The sequence below is a fragment of the Sycon ciliatum genome, chromosome 2 (assembly GCF_964019385.1).
Source record: "Sycon ciliatum chromosome 2, ocSycCili1.1, whole genome shotgun sequence".
NCBI lineage: Eukaryota > Metazoa > Porifera > Calcarea > Leucosolenida > Sycettidae > Sycon > Sycon ciliatum.
Genome location: NC_088644.1, coordinates 39193465 through 39212748, shown reverse-complemented (window position 1 = coordinate 39212748; position 19284 = coordinate 39193465). Strand labels below are relative to the sequence as shown.

At 48.0% G+C, this 19284-nt stretch overlaps 1 protein-coding gene across 1 annotated transcript in view; it reads right to left on the bottom strand.

The window, feature by feature from the left end:
• The window catches only part of LOC135810037 (MAM and LDL-receptor class A domain-containing protein 1-like), a 58557-nt gene extending 47515 nt beyond the window's left edge, over positions 1 to 11042 (bottom strand). Inside the window, exons 1-16 of the mRNA XM_065323504.1 lie at positions 10361 to 11042; positions 7556 to 7713; positions 6879 to 6929; positions 6396 to 6634; positions 5893 to 5980; positions 5338 to 5526; positions 5013 to 5168; positions 4704 to 4736; positions 4113 to 4202; positions 3600 to 3859; positions 2699 to 2777; positions 2372 to 2512; positions 1658 to 2029; positions 1093 to 1227; positions 508 to 765; positions 69 to 197 (exon numbers count right to left, since the gene is read on the bottom strand). Coding sequence (XP_065179576.1) covers positions 69 to 197; positions 508 to 765; positions 1093 to 1227; positions 1658 to 2029; positions 2372 to 2512; positions 2699 to 2777; positions 3600 to 3859; positions 4113 to 4202; positions 4704 to 4736; positions 5013 to 5168; positions 5338 to 5526; positions 5893 to 5980; positions 6396 to 6634; positions 6879 to 6929; positions 7556 to 7713; positions 10361 to 10677 — 2695 coding nt within the window. The 5' untranslated portion in view covers positions 10678 to 11042. The remainder of the gene's footprint in view (positions 1 to 68; positions 198 to 507; positions 766 to 1092; positions 1228 to 1657; positions 2030 to 2371; positions 2513 to 2698; positions 2778 to 3599; positions 3860 to 4112; positions 4203 to 4703; positions 4737 to 5012; positions 5169 to 5337; positions 5527 to 5892; positions 5981 to 6395; positions 6635 to 6878; positions 6930 to 7555; positions 7714 to 10360) is intronic.
• Positions 11043 to 19284: the final 8242 nt, after the last annotated feature.

Below are 19284 nucleotides of genomic sequence, written 5' to 3'. Positions count from 1 at the left end.
CGCCGAACAGGAAGTCTACTCCAAGAATATAATATGTGCTGTATGTATGCAGCATCAGCCTCTCTTACCTGTTTCACCAGAACAAGGCATAAATTGGAAGTCATCAATTGCAATCTCGTCGCTAGTTGGATTCGTGGAGCGTGCCCTGCCGATAATGCGCAGCAAAAACGGCCTCTCGGAGTTGATCGTGATATCACCTGTAGTGAAGAGAGAAACAGAGCTTGAAGGACAAACCAGGAAATGATTCCACTGAAGAGTGTCCAAGTGCATGTGCATTGGATATGTTGTACACGGAGACATTCCCCGTGTGAACTTTCATGGTCTGAACTGCAGAGGATGTAGCCGGCAATGAGCAAATTGAAATACAACCATACGACAACAACGACGACGACAACAATGATGATGACACAACGTGACATACATGAAAATGCAACATACTTGGAAGTAGTACAATGCATCTGTTTGTACTCAGACTGCACCAGACCTTCATAGTGCGAGTATGCATACCTTGTTGCCAAGTGTTGACGGGCGACTGTGGTCCTTTCTTCCAGAAGAGTGTTGACCAAGCCCGGCGTCCAAGCTCCCCAACAAACCGCCGTCGAACCTGAAGCTCACCCGTTCGCCTGCCGCTCATGTAGTAGAAGAAACGCACGTGGCAGTGGGAAGCGTTTGCAGGAAGATTCGGCGTCTGGATGTATGCTGCGTACCTCCGACCAATATACGCCGACGTCGGGTTGAAGATCAAATAGCTGCCTCCCCTGAAGCCTGCAAGCGTATACGGCAGGAAACAGGATACATCCCATGAGACTAGGTAGAGAATACACTGACTTCACGCCACAGTTTTTTTGGTGTGGAAAACTGGAAAGGAATGCGGCACTGGCTAAAAGTTACCGGCGTATCTTGAATTAACTGCTGGAGTGAAGAAAGTTGTCTTGCATGTACATGTTTACCCTGAGCTGCTCATGTACAGAGAGACATTTCAACTACTTTTTAAGCACGATAGTTTGACATACATATACAATCAGTCATGTACATCACCGCGGAGTGGTAGTAGAACAGCGGGTAGTAGCCGGGTCTGAACGAGCTGCTCACCTTTGAAAGTGTGATCGTAGCGCGGCCTGGCTGAGCCCAGTACCCTCCTCAAAGACGACGCCATGTTCCACTTGTACCGGAAGAACCGCTGTGGACTTGACCAGCCACACAAGGTCTGCTCAAAGTCACAAGATCCTGGCAAAGAAGCAGAATACACCGACCAGATAACACATAAATTCGGGGCGACGCTTCACGCAGCTTCATTGTAGCAACTTGTATTGTGGCAACACTGGCCAACACTCAGATGCACTGCTTCTAGGAACACATGTAGTTTTATTTGACAGAAAATGAGTGTTTTTCAGGAGCCAAGTAATAGCCACATCACAGGCGGCTGAACTGGTCTGGTTGGTCCGGCCATGACCGGACCAACTGTTTGGCCACAAATGTGTGTTTACTGCTGAGGAGGTCATGTGTATACCCTCCATATCATACACAACGCATGAAAGGCTAGGGTATGGCCGGACCAATCAAACACTGCTTCTGCTGGTCCTGCACATGTATACTCAAGTATGCATAGGCAACAATGACCAATGTTCAGAGCATGAAATCATTTCCTTCCACTCACCAAGTGTATTGCCCACTTCGTAGTTCCTTTCTCCGGAGCAGGAAACATAGGCGCCGCCACTGGTGCAGTTTGCCCAGTTCCACCCTCTATGCTGGCAGTCCAGGAAGGACGTGACATTCTGATCGCAGTGCGGCGCATCCTCCATCAGCGACATTGAGCTACTGGGAAGCTCCGTCTCCGGAGCGGGGAACATGTGCGGCGTGTGGAACCACTCTCCGCTGAAACCGAGCCCCAGGTGCTGGCAAATAGCGTCGCCGGCCGGCTTAGGCAGACGTCCTTTGAAGCACATGGTTCCCCAATCTCCATACCTCTTCATCTCCACAACTCCACTCAGATTAGAGCCAGGTGCCCCGGTCAGTCTGATTGGGATGTCTAAACAGAATCACAACGTGGAGACATCCAATGCGCATACTTTACCGAATTGAGTGGGAGGAGATCAAGGACTCAAGTGACGGTTGCAGTGAAAGTGTTGGCTAAGGAACTGCTGTTCTCCTTGTCTCCCTCATCTACTCAAAAACATGTTACACCTAGAATTTTGAGAGGCCTATTGAATACATTTGATGTAACCATGCAGAAAGCTGTCATGCACCAGGGCTAGAAGCACAATTTTTCTTTTTTGTTCGACCCTCTTTGAAACTGTACAGTGTACTGATGAGGCAACGGACAAAAGTAAATCAAAAATAAATAAACAAACAAACAAAAACAAAAACGTACCACAGTCCATCTCATCAGATTGGTCTCCGCAGTCGTCATAACCGTTGCACAGGAATGACTTAGCCAGGCAATTGGAGTTGGCACAGCGGAAAGCACGCGGATCACACTGCAGCAAGTCTTCAGCGCTGGTCTTGACCGAGCCTACCGCCATCGACAACAACACGTGGAGAAGAGACCAGAAGCAGCATGAATGGAACAGAAAAGGCAATAGTGATGTCAACTAACCAGAGAACCTTACCAATCACTTCAGGTATTTCAGACCTTCCCCGGAAATCATCTATGAACGTCTCGCAGAAATGCCGCAAATAGCAAAGAAGCTAAACTCACCATCACACTCCTGGAAGGTAATGTTATCAATTCCCAGGCTGTCATTGGAATCCAAGAAGAACTCAGCTATGATGACAATCTGTAGAAACAGCAAACAGGAAGATTTAAGTGAAAAATAGAAAAAGAAAACACAGGGGAACGAGTTATGAAGCAACTATCCACGACTGTAACAAGGTAACAAGCAGTCAGAACGTTACAGTCGTGGATAGTTGCTTCATAACTCGTTCCCCTGTGTTTCCTTCTTCTATTTTTACACTTAATACTGGCTCATTATCCGAGGAGGTTTTTTTTAAAATAAATAATGCAGTTGCTCTACATTCATTGTAAGTATTGTCGTGATGTGAGTAACAGAATGACAGATGAGTAACAGAATCAAGTAGCAACACGGCAGTATATGACAAAGCTTAAACCGCCACTTTTCATGTATCACGATCCGTTCTGCTTCCACATATTATTGCCTACAACAGGCTTTCATGAAGTGTCGGTGTGCAGTGGCGTACGTGTAGGTGAACAGCTTTTACTTGGGGGGGGGGGGGGGGGGTGCATCCCTGGCTTCACAACAGATACTGTACAGCAATCCCTAGGCCATGTGTCCAAACTATTCACATGCTGATTGATGGTCGGAAGGGGTTTTGGGGTTCAAGGGCCCTGTGCCCGTCACCGGCCACGCACCTGGTGTGGTAGCCAATTCGACTGGAGCTTGAGCCAAACTGTAAACACAAGCTCTTCATTGCTTCATGTCCACGCTCTGACAGCGGTGTACGGTATGACAGGGAAGTGGCATGTGCACACAAAACTATGAACCTGCTACTTCTGTTGATTCTCTGCACAACAATACGTATAGCTTGAAGTACATGTACTGTCCTGGAACACCGGGACCACTTCCCTAGCCAAGGCTTACCTGGAAGTTCCTTGATGAGTTAAGAACAACTCCGGATGACAGCCAGTCTGCGCTCTGATTGCCAAAGCGACTCCACACCATGTCCAGCGAGGTGCTGGTGCGCATCATTATCTTGATGCCGCCGATGCCACTGCCACCCATGAGATGGTCGAACGTCATCTGACAGTTATCCGGCTGATTGATCATCAGGGTACTCTCCAGGAATGCATGCACGGTACCACCGCTTTCCTGGGGCCTTGACGCAGTCAAGAATGACCCAGCTTTTGTGGTGCGGACAAACAAAATGTAATACCTTTGTCAGCTTAGAAGATGAAAAATGATCAAATTGTTGGTTTACACAAGCAACGATCCATGGCAGACTAGGCCCAACAAAGAGACATGGTTTAAGAACAAACCAGTAGAGATGGTTGGGGCTAACGGGCGAAGGATGCCATCGCTTGTAATTGTACGCGTAGAATACAATACAACAGCAGAATACCCTGAATGTTTCTGTGTTGCTAATGCCAATCTCACCTGTGCCGTTCGATGACTCGCGTCGCCAGTTTGTATGATCTCCTCTCAAGTTCCTCCAGTCACAGAGATCTGACTCAAAGCTGCAATCCGCTGCAACAGGAAAACAAAAACAACAAAACAATGCAACAAATCTAGTAATGGAATCGGGCATTTGGCTTCACAAAAGGCCGACCACACGTCTTTGACAAAGGTTAGGTCACATTGGCGTATTCAGCATAGAAGCTGTGGTTGGCTACCACCTGACTTCTCATAAATATTGGCAGTCTTATGACGAGCTAGGAGATGTTGAATAAATAAAATAAATAAGCTGATGAGTGGATTGGTCTGATCGTTCTAGAGCGAATTCTAAGCAAGTTACAAGCTAACTGCTTCAATACGTTTCCTGGTGTACAAAAGAGAGAGAGAGAGAGAGAGAGAGAGAGAGAGAGAGAGAGAGAGAGAGAGAGAGAGAGAGAGAGAGAGAGAGAGAGAGAGAGAGAGAGAGAGAGAGAGAGAGAGAGAGAGAGAGAGAGGAGAGAGACACACATACATACATACATACATACATATAATATATACACACACACAGGCACACAGCCGCACAGCTCTCACCTGTCACATTAGTGGCTGTTGTTGGCAGCTTTCCTGCAGCACAAACAGAGGCAATGGAAGATATGCAAGGAGCTTGGACAATTTCTAATCGTGATTGGTAATGTGGCAGTGGCTTGCATTCACTGGTCATTGATCGGACTTGTTTTACTTCACATGTGAACTGTAAAGTATACTGGACAGTTTCACATTTGCAGGCCGAAGCACAATAAACTAAAGGAGCGGGGATTAATCCCTTACTTAATACCCACGGACATTCGAATAGTTATTCCCTGATAGCAGTGGCCAAAATGCCCACGTAACCTAAGTTACCTTCACAGACGACTCCAAAGACACGTTTTGGATCGCAGTCAAAGTTCGCCTCGAGCATGTTCTTATGGTTGCAGTCGTCCAGCACCAACTCATCTCCCTCGCACTCGGGCAGCAGGTACATATCACCCGGGAGAGAGCCATACGTCTGATCATCAACTGAACAGCACAACACAACAGGAACAAGATCTGGCTCTCAACAAGCACAGAGACCCACCAGAAAATAATTTTGACCGGTTTACTCTGTAGAGACAAGCTCAATAGCGTATTTGTTTGCTGTTTTAAAGCTACATGTACAGTAGGTAAGCAGTACAGGCAAGACACTCACGGATAGCTCTTAGGGCCAGGCCAAACCCTAGCTCCCGGCACACCACGTCTGCCGTGCGCAGAAGGTAGTCCGGATCATCGATGAAGCTGCACATCACAGAAGGCCGCTGGTGGCCAGGCCGAATCTCTACACGCCCCTCGTAGGCAGAAACGTTCTGCTCATCCCTAAACCCTAGACGAAGACCATATGCTGCAGCATCAAAGAGCATTAAAGAATGGGCAAAGAAGGCAGCAAATGCAAACAATCGTCAAGTTCAATAAGCTTGTTCATTTCCAAGGTGTGATTGCATGTTTGTCTCAAAGAGAACTTTCCACCATCATTTCATGTATAGACAATTATTCATTACACTAGTGACTTTGCTGAATTACGTGCCATGCAACAACCTTGTCATAATGATACGGGACACCCACTCAAAGCAAAACCATACTGCATGTATACTCAAGAGAGTGTTTTCAGTCCAGTACTGACACCACTTTCGTTTTCACTATGAGTCTGGGAACTGCCCGCCTCAAAACGACACAAATGACACACATGGATAAACAGTCGCCAACTCACGCAGGACGCGGAGAGTTGCCCTCGCCGACTCCACCTGTCCTCTCAGGCCTACCAGCGCTACGCAGACGTACACTCCCTCGTCTGAGAGCTAAGCATGTACAAAGGCACACCAGACAATAACATAAGAACATATTTTGATAACCGCAATCAATAAGACAAGCTGAATCGACAGTTGTGTATATTTTATTCATGCACTGTAAAACGGTGAATAAAGTATACACAAATGTCAATTCAGCTTGTCTTATTGATTGCGGTTATCAAATTACTGTCTTCTCAGTATCATTGCATTCTTGTTTCCGAGGAAACTGTTCAAGTATTATAACTCACATTAATCGTTGTGGATAGCAAGACAGTGAGGCAAGTCCTCTACTCTTGGGCGCATGAACAAGACATACAACATAATACTGTGCCTCGAGATATTCTTCAATTTATGTTTGATGCACATTACATCGTGAAATACTGTGGAGATGTGCAATTTATAAAGGATGTAAAATATTACTCACCATGGCCCGACTGATGCTCAGCTTGTGGCTTGTCACAAACCGTGCCAGGGTGGAGGAGAACCTGCCGCCCACCGGAATGACATGGCCGTCCTCTCTCTCCCAGATGACACGCGACGCCTCCTCGGACATTGTGCACGTGAAGACCACAGTGGCGCCGTGAAGTACGCTCCTGAACGTGGGTGCAATGTTGACGCTCAGGGTGGGGAAATCACTCGGGCCGGAAACGACACTGGTGCCGTCTGCTCAGTCAAAAAATAGAAGAGAGAGAGCGAAAGAAACCTGTGAAATCCATTCATCAGAATGGCTACACACTCTACAGGTCATCTGGTTGCATTGGCATTTCCAGGCCATGCCGCATTTCAGCACTTTCTGTCCACATTTTCCCAGCAAGCAAATTGAAAGACTTAACCATCCAATCAAGAAATGAACACCAGGACGCATGTGTATGCCCCGCCCTGACTCTCACGCAAACACTCTGCTTACTTTCTCCGGTATATATGCCACGGCGCATGATGTGATGTGCTGGTGCTGTATCTGTGAATGGAGAGAACACAATCATCATGAGAAACGCTACCCAGTGTCAGCAGCATGCCGACAAGACCAGGCACTGGGTGGAATGCGTTCCCAATCACAATCGCCGTCCAGCGCTATGCAAGCCTCCACGTCTTTGTCTGTAATCTCAGTTGCACAGCCTGCATGCATTAACGGGTCAACTCCATGTCAACTCCATCGGTTCTTCCGCCATTGGTGTTCTAATGATTGTAGAATATGCAATGTCAGTAGTATGGAGAACGATATGTGTTGCTCATGGATGGCGAGTTAGTACAGCAAACAAGTGCTGGACAGCTCAGCATACCGTCTAAACTTCATCGCTCGCTGTAAGAACATCATGATATGCATTTCATCATTTTCATGATACTTTAAACTTTACAAAAATTACAAAACAATTCGAGTCCTGATGGTGGCATTGAATATTTTCTTCGGACTTCTCCATTTTCCATTCCCTCAACCAGTGAATTATAGAAAACAAAACCTTGGGCATTGAATAGCCTTTGTCACCTGCCCTGTATACTGGTATGTGTTGCACAGGGGCCGCTCCAAGTCACGGGTGCAGGTGTCAATCACTGTGCAGTAAGGGAGCCATGCCGTATATCACTTACCACACGATTGCTCCAGCAGACCGACAGCATCCTCGACGGCTGTGCTGAACAAGTCCATGGGATGGTCGCAGTGTCCACCGACGGATATTCCCGAAGGCAGCCGCCTGACTGCATGGTAGAACTCGCAATTGCACCGGACAGTCTCATCTACCAGCTCGCTGGATGGTTCACAACACCCACAAACATACAATGTCATGATCCTTCTAAAGTGAGTTTGCTTCAGACACCACACTTCAGAAGACTGACTTTGAAGTTTGATGTAACACATGTATTCACTTCATGCCAGATTGCTGCCCATATATCTGTCCCTCCAGGAAATCGCGATTCCACGGACGCAACAAATTTCGCGTTTTTGGCCCAAACCCGCGATTTTCTGAAAAATCCGCGATTTCCCGCGTTTTTGTTGTTTTCTGCACTTCTTTTGACATTTTCTGCACTTTTCACGCAGTATACAGTGCTTTCCATGATCCTGCTTGTAGGTTATTTTCACAGTACGCAAATAGCGATTCTAAGGATACAACAAATTTCGTGATTTGGCCCAAATCCGCAATTTTCTGCCAATAATTCCGCAAGTTCCTGGCAAGTTCCGCACTTTTCACCGCATTTTTTGTTGTTTTCTGCCGCAATTTCTTGCGCAAGTTTTCGATGATTTTTTCCGCAAATTCCCGCAGGGACAGATATATGCCCCCCCCCCCCCCCTCTCCCCATCACCACCACAGGATTTAGGGCAAGGTGTACACAAGTTAGTTCAGAAAGCGGTGAATGTGTGCACGTACGACCCTATGAAGCCCCAGTTCATACTCATAGTATGACCATGCAGTGATGCGACTTATGTTCACCTCCACAAATAATAATTGATTGTGTTTACACTAGTTACAGTTGCACTTACAGCCCATGATTTCACTGATATTCGCCAAAGGCAAAGGTTAGAGACTCCGCATCTCTCTTGGGTCAATGCATTTGCGTTGTTGAGTGAACATGATGATTTTCTTGTCTATTGTGCAGACATAATGATTCGCAGTCACTCCTGCTGCAGACCTCCAGGCTACAATCTACGACATTTTCTTTCACTGATACTCTCGATCTCGCTTTGAACTTTGAACAAGCCTGTGCAACGCGGAAGCTCTGACATCGATTGCCGCAGGTTCATCAATGTGGTGCAGGCTGCAGAGTGAGACATGCGCAGGCTGTAGATCTACACCACACCGCAGCGATAATCCACCATGTTTCGACAGTATGTGCCAGCGGATGGCGACGTAGCGCAGCTAACACACGAACCACAGCACACCCTTGTAAAGTAGCTCATATAGCTTTTCTTGCGGGGGGACTTCTAGGCGCCCGTAGATCTACCACTCACACTCAGATCTCTCGAGGATAGCTGCAAGTAGTCGCTCGCCAGGACCAGAGTAGTGCGATGTCGGTGATTAGCCTCCGATTGACCATCGTGGTTTGCCGAGTTTGTGAATGTCGCCGATTCCAGGAGCCGAGGGCTCCAGAGGATACTCTCGACTCTTCGGTCGCGCATATTCCACAACCGTTCCGACGGCCGGGAACAAGGAACCACCAAGCCACAACGGTAACAGTCATATCCTGCGACAGCCCACACTTGACGCATCGCTGTTTGCCATTTCTTCTTGCGTCGAAAGAACTGAGCTGGCCGAGGACGCAAGTAACAGTAGGTCAATCTGACAACGAAGACACTACCGGTACTGAAAACCCCAAAGGCATTCGCCTGATTTGTCCGGAACTAGCTCTATTTTCTTTACTTTCGCGAGTCGGCAATACTCACGCTAACTAGTACTTGACCTGCCTGCATGCACCAGAACTGTCACCCGGAACAGGAGGGAACCCAATGAACCGTCAACTGAGGACAAACAACCTCTGAGTTCTGAGTTGAAGACACGATGGTGCTGTTCCCTTGCTCGCTTGAGTCTTGCTTCAACAACATGAGCATTGCACTTGCAAGTTGCAGTGGTATTGAGCGCGCCTAATTATTTAGACTAACAGACTCTCGGTATACCCGCTATTCAAACATCTCCACTGACTCCAGGGAAACAGCACGCCATGCCGCTGATCAGCTGGCCTGCCCTCACTGCATGATCTGCAGACCACGGCCACGGGGTCGGTCCACGGAGCAACCTGTGACCCCAGTCCAGGGTTCCTCAGCTCAACAGACAGACTTGACCTCGCATTTTGCGCGTAAAACGCTTGTTTTCGATCAACATTTTGCCCGTAATGCCCCATGCATGGCCCATCCCAGTCGACCTGGTCCTTGAAAGGCATACATGTATCGCCGCACGAGAATATGACTGCATTTACAGTCATGTAGGGCATGCAGATTTACAGTGAGTGTAGATCTACAGCCAGATCTACACTCACTCACTGTTTGTAGCCGGCAGCCCAGATTTTACATAACGCCATACTGTGTTGTAAGTCTACCATGGCATAGGGGCAATGGATGGAACAATGTTACTTCAGTCCAGATAAGAAGTTAGAATGTTACTGTGTCATGCTTATGCTTGTCATAGGTTATGCAGAAAACTGTGCTCGTAGTACTAGTGTGCATTGACTTCAGATGAACTATAATTACCGGTTTCTATTACTAAGGTAAATCCTGACCGGTGAAGAACCCGAGCGTCACCACAGAATCGGAAACAGCTTGCACGCCACAACAGTATCTCACGAGTGCAGAACGTATATTCACTACATGTATTGTTGGACGTTGTTTGGTGGAAGAAAAGTCACGAAACTAAAACTGGAATGCATTTCCAAATTACGAGCAGGGCTCTTTTTTGCATGGCTTACATTCGCTTGGTCCAGGTAGGAAGGAGCGACAGGAAGTCGACGACATCCGTCCAGTACACACCACGTACGGTCAGACGGCATGTAACAAAGAGTGCGTCCACGTCATACGCGCACGCACGAGGGCAATCCTTCAGCACATTCTCCACGGTGGGGTGAAGCTGAACATGAGAAGCACTGCTGGCTTCTAGATACCGAACTCGTGAAGACGAGCTGAGGATGCCGGGAACGGCATTCGCCAACAGCAACACACCGACTAACAGAAGAATGGAGAGCTTACTACACCTGTGTATGTTACTGCGTGCCGTGGACAACGCCATACCTCAAGCCACCAAGCTAGAACGGTGGTAGGTGGCACCAGACTGCCACACAACCCAGGTCCACAAGCCTGACCAGGACGGCCTAAACTACTCGCACTAACACCGTCCCACTAGGCTGATCGGTTAGGGGAGCAGGAAGCCTGTAGGGAGTATCAGGACAACAACAACAACTGGAAGGAGAAAGCGGAGAAATCCGCGTGCTAAGCCCTAGTGTCACTTTCTGAATTGCACAACTAGCGCGGGTATAGTCATCTGAACAATAATGCTCGTCAACCCGCTCAATGCCGAGCACCACTCAGTCAGACGCAGATGATAGCACAAGTAAAAGCGCTAGAGTCTAGCCTGTAGTCTAGCGGAGGTAAATGGGGCAAACGCCTCATGCCCTGTGTTACTGGCTCACTGGCGCCCGTGGTGTGAGATCATAGTTCATAGTTCACACTACTCCTCACGCATACTGCAAATCGGTAGCGCATGCCTAGTGGAGTCGAGAGTACAGTTCTAGGCGAGGCCCTGAGTGTGTGAGTGTGAGCACATGATGTGAAGGTCCTTGAATCTCGTGTGCATTTCGACTCTCGTAGATCCACTGTTCCTTCCTTACTTCATCAATTCAGAGTGCGCCGATGACAATGGTGATGGCTGGGGCTGTGGCCGCGGCGCTCCAAGCTGGACCGACTGCGTAATTCGCGCGTAGGTCGTTTACACCGGCTGGTCGAGAGGGCGCGTGATCAGCTGTGACCGCCTGAGAGGTGGACATGCCCGTGCCGCACTCTTCCTCTGTTCTTTCACTTTAGCGTCACGCCTGATTGAGCGCACTGCTGAAACGACGAGTGGTGATTCGTTGGACCACTGGCACTGACAGTACTCTGCTTCCTCGATCGGGGATAGTATCACAGGCGTACTCTACTCATGAAGGAAAGCAGCCATAACGAACTGAAGTGCAAGTATGTACAGTCGCGCACAAACTAACTTGTGACAAAGGGAAAAGACATCGAATGCCATACGCGCCCTGTCCCGGTTCGTGGTTGGACGTCGTCGGAGATGCGTAGGGAAACTGCGTGTAGGGAGACTTAGTGCAGGCGCTGGCTTCACACGGAAAAGGGATGGTAGCCGAAGAGGTATCTTAAAACGAAGCAGACCATGCAATGCTGGGCTGAACACCCACGTGGTGTGGAGGCATGATACTGCGGCGATACGTCCTGTCAATGTGAGCTTCCGTATTGTGTGAACGATCACTTCCAGGTGCCGAGGAGTATTTTGCTGCAGCGTCTTTGGTAACAGTTTATTTTGTTCCCACGATGTGTGATGCGATGACAATCGTTACCGTGTGTGACCTGTGATCACCAATGATGGTGGAAATCGGTGATCAACACAAGTCACAGTCCTCTCCATGCAGGCCGTCGTTTTGCAGATTCCTGGGGCGTACATCCTGCTTGTGCAGTCATAAAACCCTGACTGTGAGTCCATGGATGAAATGCTTCACTCAACGACTGCTGGAACAGACCTGGCCAGCAGGGTCGCGATGGCGGAGAGCGTTCCCTTGAGCCCGGGTTTGTCCGTGGTTGCACACGTCTAGTGTGGGAGAGGAGCTGCTCGTGCCTGTGTCGTCCTGGCATAAGGTGACGGATTATGCGAAATGCCTACCGCAGCAGTACCGCTGCCCGTCGCAGAGCCGCTTGTATCATTTCATGCACTTTGGAGTTCAGCACATTTCTAACTTCAGACAACTGTTGTGGACTTCTGGACCCAATGACTTCAAGCAACAGAAGACCAGACCGAGGGAGAGAATGAGTGAAGCTGAATTATTGACTGAGCACGAGGTCAATATAGGAAATAAAAGCCGAGTAAACGACCGAGGTGAAGCTGAGGTCTTTTACGAAGTTTCTATTTCCTACATTGTATATTGACCTAGTGCGAAGTTAATATTAGATTTATCACGACAAACCAAAGCATGTGTTCGATCCCTAAAAAGGAGCCAAATATAAGCAGTTTATTTATAACTCTAAGGCGTGAAATACATGTATGCAGGAATATTTGACTTCTTAGCTATGGAGAGAATCATTGGGAGTCATTACTAAGACTAAAAGAGTGATACCGGTAAACTACTTTTCTGCATGGGCGGCATGGCATGCCTGTTTTGATCTACAAGTACAGATACAGTGCGATCTGTGGCAATCTCCCAGTCCCAAGGAAACATCTATTTCCAGTGATGGCGCTTGCAGGATAAAGTGGGCAAGTCATCATAACCGAGTCTGGTATATTACGATGCGATTGACAAGTTCACGGTTCACTGATGGCTGCGATATACTAGCACAATCATCATGTAACCCCAAGAGTTGTAGCCTGCTTGACTGTTTCCCACCTTCCAACCCGGCAAATATTTAGATTATGATGAAAAACGATTCAAAGCCTCTCAATTATTTTGTAATACTTGAAGTATAGATATAAGAATAATTATTATTATACTTTCACACAAAACAAGCTCGGTGCAGCACCAATCACGCGTGCACGGCAGGGGAACCCGACCCTCCACCATCGCCAACTCGCCTGCTTGACTGTGCATACAATTGTTCCGTAGCACAACGGCCTTCCGGGTTTCAGCGATTGTCCACAAGCACAAATATACTACATACATAAAGAAAACAAAACGACGGATAGACACCTTCCTGAATCTCCCGAGACTCACGAGAACGCTGCAGTCCAATCGAAAGCTTTACAAGTACAAAAAAGGCTCAAGCTGTTGAAGAAGTCGTGTAGGGAAGCGCAATGTCCCTTGGTTCAGCTAGTGTGTACAGTAGGTCAGAAAGGCAGTCCACTCATCGCCCTGCTAGCTCGGCTTCACATTCTTCGAAGAGCGTATCTAAACTGAAACACCGGCCGGCAGTCATTGGTTCTGGCGGTCGAACCCTAAACGGGGGAGCGGTCTTGCTGCTAGCTGTGGGTGCCCTTTTCAAGTCCTTGCACCCGAGATGTCTCAAGCAGCAGAATTCATGCATTAGATAATAGTTATTTAGCGCTTGTCCATGCACCACCGCACTCGCTTGGCAACCCATTGTAAACGAATTATTTGTCACTTGGCGATCAACAGACATGACATAGACATGTCGATTGTGCAGCGTGCAGTTTCGACCGCTCATACGAGTATAGTGGCGGCTGCTGTGAGGAGGTACAGGTGTGGATGCCAATCTGCTTTCACACAGGCTGTTTCCTTAGAATTGTTTGCTTTGACCAGGGAGTCGTGAAACGTTCCATACATTGTAGTTTAACCTACCGTTGGTAAGAATGTGTCCACGAATGTTGGCCAATGGCTTCTACACTTCGTCAGCCAACACTTTCACGAAGGATGCAAATAATAATAATAATTATAAGATATTCAACCGCTCAATCTCCGGACAGCTAAAGCAGTTTCGAAATTGTTATTTCGAAGTAGGTCTTATCGGCGGAGCTCATAGTCACTGGCCGAACGCAATGAGGTCCACTGAGCGGCAAAGCAGTTTTAAATCCACTCACGTGACGCATCAACGTCAGAGTACTCTACATAACTGCGAGATATACATGTACATGTACATGTACATGAGCGAGCGAGAACTGCACGAAGGCAAGAAAAATAATAGTGTTGTCCACATGTATCAAAGGGTGGTGTGACGTTAAATAAACTAACTTCTACAACTACAATAGTGCTGAACCAAGGCAAGGCGAGGAAGCGTATAATATTCTATTATTGGCTAGGCCAATAATAGCCATCGTGAGAATAAAAGATGACGATATCCTCCGCAGCGACCACCGGAACAAGACCGACCCATATCATGACACTGAAGCGAAGTTAGAGTTGTCCCTTGGATGGAAATTGTCTTACATCCAGCATCGTGTACCATGGTGTACCGGGCACGCGTGTGACCGTGTCACGGTGGACGGGACATTCATAGACTGATAGAGTACTGATAGAGTTCACCCGCTAAAACGGAAGGGGCATCCAAGACTAGACTCAACGGCCACGAACAATCCATTGACCACCGGCCGGAAGTATGAGAACAAAACTCAAGACATGTTTTTGGAAAGCGCGCCAGGCCATAAAGCAAGCAGTGAGTGGTTGGTTGTGAGGAGTCTAGACGGTCGCACCTTACTCCTTAGCCCACTCCAACATCTCGAAACACTGCAGTCTCTCTCTCTGGCTGAGAAGCTGGAGACCCGGGGGGGGGGGGGGGGGAGGTTTTAGTACTCCCTGCTGGAGACTGCCCGTGCTGGTAGAATCCGCTCCCTCAGCAAGCAGACGGAGGTCGTATCTAAAGAAGTGTCGTCATGAAAACAAGCTCCCTTCTCCAACCTCGCTCCCCCTTCTTTGGACCGTCACCCAGCACCTGTTTGCCGATGATCGTTTGGTGATCGTTAAAGATGGTCACACTCTGAGTTGCAATACAATACCCCCCTGGCTGTGTTGACTGCATATAATTATGGACTAGTGTAGAGGACAGTGTCAGTACTGCTGCAGCTACTGTTTACACTTTACAGTGAGCATGGGGAATATCTCCCACTTTTCTATTATTATTTTATTAACTAGAGGATAGCGTCTCTGGTCACCGACAAGACCCGGGAGGCGTATACTAGCGGAGCCATGGCTTCATTCGGTGCCAGGTCAGCTTTGCCTTGGTTCGGTTTAGTGTAATGTATCATTAGGAGTGCTAGGCGCCCCTATCTATGCACCCGCCGTTGCTTTGGACTTAGCGGTTGCAGAGGCGCAATCCGCTGTAGAGGCGTGCTATCCCCAGTTTTCTCCTCTCTTCTTTCTATTCTTTGCTTCTCCAGTTCAGGAACTGAGTCAGTTGTCTAGTTGCATACCTTTTTCGGTTTGTTTAGGCGGGGTCTTGTCAATCGGCCTCTCTGCTCCGTCGAAGTACTGTGTTGTGCGGACGCATGCGCTGCTTTTCTCTCCTTTACCGTGGCTCTTCCGCCAATTTACCTTTGAAATATACAATGTAGCTACACGTGTACTTGAAGTACATGAACAGTACCAAATGCGCACTCATGACTATGCGCACTCATGACTATGCGCACTCATGACTATGCGCACGTAAGCGAGGTCGGTTTAGTGTTTCCCAGAACGTTTTCTTGTGACATTCGTCAGTTGGAATACATGTACATCGCAATCAAAAATCCGTGAAGAAGGATAGAATAGTTGCATGTACTTCCAGTAGGGTATACATGTATGCAGAAAGGAAAAAGTTCACGGTTCGCGTGAGACTCGGCTGGAAACCGAGTTGTCCGCATCCGTAGGAACGCCACCACCCTTCAAGGATCAAGGCGCAGATGCAGCTCCTAAAGTGGTGGGAGGTGAGTAGATCAGCTCACCAGACTTGAACCTGGTAGCCTCTGTTTCTCAATCATGGTCTTAGCCCATCCCACTATGCCTGCCTGCATGCAGAGAAAGTGAACAATTGCCAACTACAAAACAGTGAGAAATAGCACTAGACGTTGTACCAGCACCAACACCACCAACACCACCGACACCACCAACAACACCGACACCACCGACAACATCGGGAACATCGGGAATTTAATTATTACATCGGGAACATCGGGAATTACATCGGGAATTACATTGGGAACATCGGGAATTACATCGGGAATATCGGGAGTTACATCAGGAAATACATCGGGAACATCGGGAATTACATCGGGAAAATCGGGAATTACATCAGGAACATCGGGAATACCGGGAAGACCGACAACATCGAGAGCATCAACAGCATCAACCCCACCGACATCAGGAATTTCATCGGAAACATTGGGAATTACACCGACAACATCGGGAAATACATCGGGAAAATCAAACAACGTGATATACCTCCTTTTCCTTCTTCTTCTCATCCCCATTACTGCTGCTATATTTCATAAACAAATAAACAAATATATCATAGAAAGAAGGATGAAGACCTTCACATTTTCGAAACCACCCACCTCATGTAAAGATGATCAGGTGCAAAACACAACTTTCATACCCACAGAAGGAAAACTTGTTGAGGTGAGAGCAGCACTGAACTCAAGTTAGTTGGAGACCACCGATTATAAAAAAAGATGAAGAAAAACAAGAAATCTTCACTAATTTGAGGGAAAGAGACAAACGGGAAAAGTCTGAAGAAAAAATTGACTGTCACCACCAGGACACGAACCAGGGACCCTCGCTTGTAGCTAGCGAAAACAAGAAAAGATATAATTATGAGGAAATGAGCAATCCCTTAGCAAAACCGTAGTAAAACAGGAAACAGTTGAGTATGCTGAATAGATGCCACGAGAGCAAGAAGATGGGAAACATATTGTTGATGATGAGATGGAAAATGGGTATGAGTTACCGTTTAATGGTAGTAAATCATCCAAAGCTGAACCACCCGAAGTTGACTCAGGAACCGATCCACATCAGTCCTTGAAGTGAGTCAAGATCGGGTTTGAGAGCCCTCGGATCCTCTAATATAGATTAAATCGGGATATTAAAGTGAAAAAAAAGCTCAAGTTGGCTCACTTCCGATTTCGGTCTGATTTCTCGGAGGGAGCAAGTTGACTCACTTTTCTGAAATTGGGTTGAGCCAACGATTTTGGGGGAAATCAGTGGTTGGAGGGGTAAAATTAGGACTTTGAGCTCCCACACACATTTCTCACCATAAAAAATAAGAAGTATATTGAAGGGTTAGAACCATAGAGTAGGAGAGGGGGAACTGTATGAAAGACCTATCTCCTGGTAAGAGTCAATATCACACACATTCCCACAGAAGTCATGATAGGGGGAGGGGGAGACTTGAGAGATCGGCCCGATAGGCCATAATATATATAGGGCCGATCGAGAAAGTCGATTTTGGCTCACCTTCAGGTGAGCCAGAACCCCCTCCCCTATACTACTGCTGTCTTCATCACCACTGCTCCGCTCCTCATTCCCATCGCCATCATCCTCTATATCACCTTCAGCACAATCCTTTGCTCGTCCTCCTCTCGCCGCCTGCTTCACGCAATCTCCTGATATCACACACCTCGATTCCTTTCCATGCTTGTACAACTGCCTGTGCCTGTTGTATTCCGTGCACCATGATTGCCATGATTACTGCAACAACCACCCTACAGCCTCTCATTAAAAATGGACCCCCTCAACTTTGATCATTATGTCTTTGGGAAATCCGCAAATAATAAAAAAATACTTGATACTACTTAGTACTTACACTGTATTAGATACATGGTGGTCTTGTGCATGCCCTGGCAGTTGATATTGCCGGGGCATTCGACAAGGTTTCCCACACAGGTGTCCTTGCGGCGAAGGCACAGCAATGTGGCATCCACGGCCAACTCCTGGCTTGGCTAAGGTCGTATCTCCATGACCGAGAACTGACTGTAGTTGTTGACGGTCAGTCCTCCTCACTGTTCCCGATCAAGGCTGGAGTGCCCCAGGGTAACCTCCTAGGTCCCACTCTTTTCCTGTTATATGTAAACGATGCAGAACAGTGTTTGGCCTCAGGCTCCAATCTAGCTGTCTATGCGGACGATACAACACTCTATGCCCTAATCAGAAACCCAGATGCCATCTCTGCTGCTTGCAATAGCCTCCAAGCATCTATTGACCGCCTGCAGACTTGGGGTGCCCAATGGAAGATAAAGTTCGAGCCATCAAAATCTCAGGCAATACTCCTTGACCGCCATAGACCATCCCTGGATGTCCCACAGCTCACATTTGATGGCATGCAGGTGCCTGAGAGCCCTCAGCCCAAGCTGCTAGGAGTGTTATTTGACAGTACTCTCTCCTTCCGGGCCCACATCCGTTCCCTTGCCGTTAGAGCCAACCAGCGACTCGGCCTGCTCCGAAAGGCGTCTCGGATCCTGGACAGTGCAGGGCGCCTAACTGTGTACAAAGGATTTGTACGGCCTATAATGGAGTACGCCCCTCTCGTCTGGGCAAGTGCGGCACATTGTCACCTCCATCAGCTGGACCTGGTCCAGCGTCGAGCCATGAAGGTTATTGGCCCCTTATTGCTCCCCAGCCTGGCAATCCGAAGGCATGTTTACGGGCTATGCTACCTGTATAAGCTGCAATGCATACCAGGTCCAGCTCTGCTTACCAACATGGTACCTCCACCAGTAAGAGTTAACGCTGCACCCCGGACGCGCCGGCAACGCCAGTCCCTCGGTGGCCACTCTTTCCAACTCGCAACTCCTCTGCCAGCCTCCAGTCCAGAGTTCATCCGCCCCTCCTTCCCATACTTTGTCCTGGAGAGCTGGAACACACTGCCTGCCCCAATTCTTGCCGATCGCCCAACTCTCAAGAAATTGCCGACATTCAAGACCAAGGCCTACCATCACCTCCGCCAGACCAATTGGCTATGGGCCACTGACGTCCACCAGCACTGAGAATAACCGGTTGTCTCTATTATTATCATTTTTTGTTTCTCTCTCTCTCTCTCTCACTCACTCTTCCTCTCCTGGGAAGCTCCTCATGGTCATTCTCCCTTTCTCTGTCCATTTCCCCTTCCTGATGCGTAGACCAACTGGTGAACCCGAGACCACTAGGTCGGGGGAGGTTGACCTACCTCATCGGCACGCATGCCAGGCTCCTCTGTGTTGTCAATGTTCGCTTGT